The 6,032-nt window shown below is 35.1% G+C and overlaps 1 protein-coding gene across 12 annotated transcripts in view; it reads right to left on the bottom strand.

Annotated features, from left to right (window-relative positions):
- Positions 1-1,980: 1,980 nt before the first annotated feature.
- The window catches only part of ROBO2 (roundabout guidance receptor 2), a 1,283,870-nt gene continuing 1,279,818 nt past the window's right edge, over positions 1,981-6,032 (bottom strand). For 10 of the 12 annotated variants that reach the window (XM_071220606.1, XM_071220604.1, XM_071220607.1 and 7 more), the window contains 2 exons: positions 4,336-4,536; positions 1,981-2,675 (listed from right to left, as the gene is read on the bottom strand). In XM_071220606.1, coding sequence (XP_071076707.1) covers positions 2,674-2,675; positions 4,336-4,536 — 203 coding nt within the window. In that variant the 3' untranslated portion in view covers positions 1,981-2,673. The remainder of the gene's footprint in view (positions 2,676-4,335; positions 4,537-6,032) is intronic. The other 2 variants (XM_071220608.1, XM_071220602.1) reach the window with 1 other exon arrangement.

The following is a 6,032-nucleotide window of genomic DNA, read 5'->3' as shown; positions in this document are numbered from 1 at the left end:
TTTGTATTCTTTAAAATGATATTTTGATTTATAAGGATTAGAAGCTTTTTACCCATGGCAAGTTGACACTGTTTTGGTGTGTTCCTGAATTCATTTGGATAACCACAGCTGTTTACTGTGCTCTGTAGGTATTTGAGGGTGATAATTTGTGTGCAATGGTTGACCGAGCAATTTATTTAAAACTAGATTTCACAGGGAATGTGGACTATTGTACAAGAATAGTCCGAGAAATCGTAAGGTTTGCACTGACATGATCTAACCACAATGGTTAATTTTACGCACTGGAGACAATTAGGAAGGTATGATGCGTGCCCAGGACTATTTCCGAAGTCACCTGCATACACGTGCTCCACTTTTGAAGTCCTGGTTTATTAGTCACAAACACCTGCCAGTTACCAGGGGTCAAAAGCTATGTGTAATATGGGTAATGGACTAAAGTTTTAGACATAACTGTGTTATAGAAGAAGATGAAGAAGAAAAACAAATGAACAAAACTTTGTTTGCTTTTAAGTAGAAAGAGGTGAAGTAAGGAATTGCATAAATAAAAATGTGAATTCCTCATGCCTTGTGGTTGTGAATAAGTATGTACTCATTCTTAGCAGAAACTTCTCAGCTTTCCCAGTATCTTCGTCCCAAAGAAATTAAACTGCATTAAAATTCAGACACTTATGGGAGAAAGTTGAAGGGTTTTACGTGTCAGAATTTTCTCCTCAGTGAAGAAATGAAGTGCATGGCACCAAAAAGAGGTTGGAGCCTATAACGAATATTATGTTCCTCTGTGCTTGCCTGTGTGGATGCAGTCTCAGGGAATACAAAAGGTGAAAACATTTTTTGTCATTACTGTAACAATACGATGTTTAATCGGTGACTGAGCCAAAAATGCACGAAGCAGGTTTTGTCATTCAAATGGGTCCCGTATTTTAGACTTAATCCTTATCATAACATTGAATATGTTTTGAATCAACTACTGAACATGTCACAGTAATAGCATAAGACAATATAACTAGAGATGGAATTTACAGTTGTGTAGGCGGCACATGGGAAAATGTCACAGGGAGAAATTTCAGGAAGGTTCTCCTCTACTTGACTTACTATGCATGTACAGTAGCTAACATATTTCAAAGTCATATTCATTTAGACCATACATGACTGATGTTCAGGAAATTCTTATTCTCAAAGTCGTGAAAACAAATGAGGCAGGACACTGTTATTAATGTCCATTTACGAGGTTTGGTTTTATTTAAAAAGTGTATAAACATGCATTTTTCTTCTTTTCAATTTTTCTTGTCAATTTACTCATTCAAAATGGGTCAAACGTATTTTAGTTGGTAGCCAATTTCTGAGAGTGTACCATAAAATACTTATGCCAATAAGTCTGCTCACTGTGAATTGAACATACTCTGAGCACTGCTTTTGAAGCACTTACGGTTTGGCTATACAGTTGGTGGCCTAAACTTCACTTCATCAAATAAAACACAAATTTGCATATAGACTGCATTAGTTTTTAGAAGTCATGACTTGAAGTGCTGCAGCTCTACCCTCTGGTGAGTACTGTACATGTATGAGAAAGATGAAACACGATACTGCGAAAGAGTTTTTGTATCAAAGCAGTCTAGGTATGCTCCAACAATAAATTGTCTCTTTAAATATTTGCTGGATATTCTAGAGTTCATTTGGTTTGTTTCCTTGGGGAACATCGTATTATATTCTGACTTAATGAGCTGGAGAGATTAATTATGGTAATTCAGAAAATGCTTTTTAAAAAAGATTATATAAATACCGTTCTTGTGAAACACCTTAATTTCCTTTTGCTCGTTGTAATTCTCAGATGGGTCAATTACAACAACATGTAAAGTTGACTCTAAATATAACTTTGATTTCCTTATTATTTCTTAAAGCAAGTTTAGTACATCTTTGCTACCTTTATATTTTAATGCCTATTCAGTCTTAAGACTAAAACTTCCTTCTTTTGACCCATGGTTTTGTCAATAGTAAAAGCCACTTTCCTGCTTTTTTTATTGACTCAGTTCCTGATGTTCAAAGAGGACTTCGCCAACACCACTCTCCTTCCCATCTTCCTATTTCTATACCCCAACTGAACACCATCTCGCATGATTGGTTCCAACCAGCACCATCCAACCTTGCTTACAGTACAGAAACTCCCTTCACATTCAGTCTTTTTCTTCATGTCACGAGGAGTAGAGATTTGTGCTTATCACCAAATAAAATTGCAGTGCAAAATTTAAACATAAAAGTTACACAATTAAAAGTTAATATATGGCACCACAGCCTATTAATTCACATATAGTACAATAGACCAATAAGAACAGACAATAATATGAACAGAGCTAAAAAGAGTGAGCTTGCATAGCAATGCACAAAAGAAATTATATACAGAGGAAAATCCATTTCTTCCTGGAGGGCGAGCTTTGTTTTCTTTCTTTTTTGTATACTCCTGACAAGAAAGAGTTAAGGTGGGTGGTGTACTTAAGAGAAGAACACAAGTAAAATATCTGTGGGATATGTGTGGCTGTGTGTCTTTACATTGCATTTACAGTTCTTTTAATAGTACATAAATAAGGAAATTGTTCATTGCACTGTTTAGTGTCGTCACTTCCATGAGTTCAGACCTGATGGTCCTTCAGAGCAGCTTTGCACGTCTCCTCTCAGTTACTCTACAAAGAGGAAAAACACATCCGGAGTAAGTTTGCATTTAAATTAAGTATTTTTAAATTGTGACCCACATAACAAAAACCAAAGTGAACAGATAGGAAATGAAGATGAGATCATCAAATAGATTCTGTGTGTTTGGGAATTTAAGAAATTTTACTTAAATGAGATGGGAAGGGGGACAAAAGAAATACTGTAGAATTTGGAGATTTAAAGTCCACTAAGAGCTATTTTTGCACTTTTGTGAGTGGTTAAAGAAAAACCCAAGTAGTCATGAATCAAATAAAAAATTATAAAGATAGCTTATTAATAATCCAATAGTAATAGAACACAACTCACATCAACAAAGAATTTAGTTTTGACAGTACTTTTAGTTTTCACTGTCTCATGTCATCCACCAGTTGGCCATTTGAGCATAATAGTAGTGTGATTTTTTAGGTAAGAAAAAAAGATTAGGAAAGTAATTTACTTTCTCTTCTCATATAACTAGTAAGCAGTTGAGGAGACTGGAACCCAGGGCTGTTCCTCAGCAGTGTTTTTAAACCACTTTATAGAAGCAGTTGATTATGTTCAGCAACTATAATTCTGATATTGAATAGCAAAACTGGTAACTTTCCTGATGAAATCAACGAGTTCAATGCTTTTTATTGTGACATGCTATAGCATTCTGTCTTTCTCTGTTGCCTAGTATTTTATATTTAGAAAATAGATTAGTTATACTAAGTAACAATGTCAGTTCCTTATTTAAAAAGAAAAATTTATTTTTAAGTTATGTTGTAATAATCTAAATATTAAAAATTAACTAAAATCAAAACTCAACTTTTCAAGGTTGATTCCCCAAATTAAAAAAAACAAAACAAAAGAATTCCTAAGGATATTCTTTAAAACCATCCAAGAGCTAAAATTAAGACAATTTTCTATAATATGAATCAAATTTGAAATAGAGGACGTGTTCATTTCATTGACTGTTCTAAATAGCAATGGTCTAAGTCATGATCAAACCTGCTCAAAAGAACGATCAATTCTCATAGTAGAGCACGTTTCCTACTGTTGTGATTTTTTTTATTGTGCCAATGTTATTGGTGGGGTTAAATACATACTACCCCAAATCTAGCACCTCAGTACATTGAATATCTTCAGCTGAAGGAGGTTGAGGATACAGCGGAAGCAAGGAAGGCCATTCTGACCTCCCCTGTCACCTTTCTTCCCTCCAGCAGCTCATAAAACTGCATGGGGCAGCTTCCCTCTCTGTGCCTGGGGAAAGGACCTTTCCTACCACAACAGTTGGGGCTGAGACTCCTGTACACACAAACCCTGATAAAGTAATCCTTATCATCCCATTTACTTCACCATTTACTACCCCTGGTTCAAACCCTTCTGTCTTGTCAATTCTTTACATATTTATTGTTTCTTTGTCTAAAAAGTAGACAAGTTTCCTCCTCTTGTCACTTCTTTGGGTCTTCATCTTCTTGCGAAGGTTTCCATGTATATGTAAAAAATCAATAAAGTGTGTACTCTTTTTGTATGTTAATTTTATGCCAGTTTAATTTTCAGACCCAGCCAGGGACCCTAAGAGGGTTGAGGAAAACTTTTTCCTCCACTACGCTGTTACCCCAGTATTCTTTCTAGATCACCATAGACTTTTAAAGTTCCTACAGCACTTACATAATTCACCTGTAAACTGTCCTTGACTATTTGAGCCCATATATCCTATGTCAAGAAGGTCGCTGGCATTGCGCTGGTGGCCACCTCTCAAGGCCTCGGCTTTCCTAGGCCCAGTGGATCCTTTAGAAGAAGCTGTTCCTGAGGAGCTGTGGCCTCCTGGTGATGGGAAGCTGGGCTTGCTGTAGGGCACCAAGGTCTCCTCTGGAAACAAAAAGAAAGAAAAGAAACACAGAGGGCTAAGTTAAACAGCAGCACGTTGGCAAAACAAACTTAACTTTAAATACTCAGCTCAAGATGGGCTATTTTACCATTTTGCTTTTTAGGAAAATTAAAAAATATGAAATTTAATAAGGACCCCAGATGAAAAGGTATTTCTATGTGCAAGTAACATTTTCTACAATAGCAACTGAAGCAGAATTAAATTAAAAGAGATACTGGAATACATACACAATGTTATATATCATTTGTAAAATTTAAAGATATCATAAAGAGACCTGCATACAATGGACCTTATTGTTTAACTAAAGCATTTCTGAGAACAGTTTCTGGATTCAATGGAGGCTCCAATTTAATGTTTCCATTAAGATTGAAAAGAAGCAGGGTCTTGGTTTTAAATTATGATGACATTTTTCTCAGTTTATATAAAGAACTATATACTGACTGTTAAAATAGGCTTCTTAAACTTTTGTTGTTTCTTGGAATAGAAATACATTATTTGAAAGCCTGTCTTCTTCCTTAACAGAAAAAGGAGAAACTCATACATTTTAATAAATAATTTGTCTCTTCTCTTTATGCATCATCTCTAAAAATAACTCATGATGTGCATAACTAAATACTTAATACTTTGAAATGGTTTTCTTTTCTTCCTTTATTTCTTCCTTTTTCCCCTCCCTTCCTTCTTTTCCTCTTTCATTCCCTTCTTTCTTCCTTCCTTTTCTTCTTTCTCCAATCCATCCCCCCTCTTTTCTTCTTTCTTTCCAGGTATTGGCCATCATTACTGTGGTTAGAGGCCTGAAAAACTGCTGACTGAACTTACAATTTTTTCCTTAGATAATCTTTTATGACAAGGATCACATGATTCTTCTTTCACAGTCTTAATGATCAACCTTCTTAAATGTTTCATTTAATGAAACAGACATTAATGTTGTCACTTTTAGGCCATTGCATAAATTATATTTCTAAAACCAAGTTGTGACAAAATATAATTATTGAAAATGCATGGGTAGAGGACATATCTAGAATCGATTCAGTCCAAATGAATAAATGAATGTGTAACAACTCTTTCAAATGTTCTGTCTGTATGTGACTGTGTGTATGTGTTTTAATACTTGAGGAATCCTGACATAAGAAGAGATATTCCAGAAAATGCATTTATGTAATGGGCTCAACACCCCCGCCCCCCCAAAGAAAATCCAACAATGAATCATGAAATTCATTTTGTGATATTTCTAAGAAGCTTGATTTATAAATAAGAACATTCCTCATTAAATTGGTATCAACTAAATTTAATCATCTGGAGAAAGTGTAGACCCAGTTTAACCTCTTCTAACGTGAGGGTTCCGTGACTGGGCATTTATTTGCAACTGTTATTTCAATTAATTCAGCAATGTGACTGAAGTGACTTCTCCTTTCACAATGACTAGTTACTTCAGTCAAAATGAACAAAGGCCGAGTTTAAACTGACACTAAAGATGAAA

The sequence above is a fragment of the Desmodus rotundus genome, chromosome 2 (assembly GCF_022682495.2).
Source record: "Desmodus rotundus isolate HL8 chromosome 2, HLdesRot8A.1, whole genome shotgun sequence".
NCBI classification, from domain to species: Eukaryota; Metazoa; Chordata; class Mammalia; order Chiroptera; family Phyllostomidae; genus Desmodus; species Desmodus rotundus.
The sequence above is the reverse complement of the archived record's forward strand: the minus strand, read 5'-3'. Positions and strand labels throughout refer to the sequence as shown.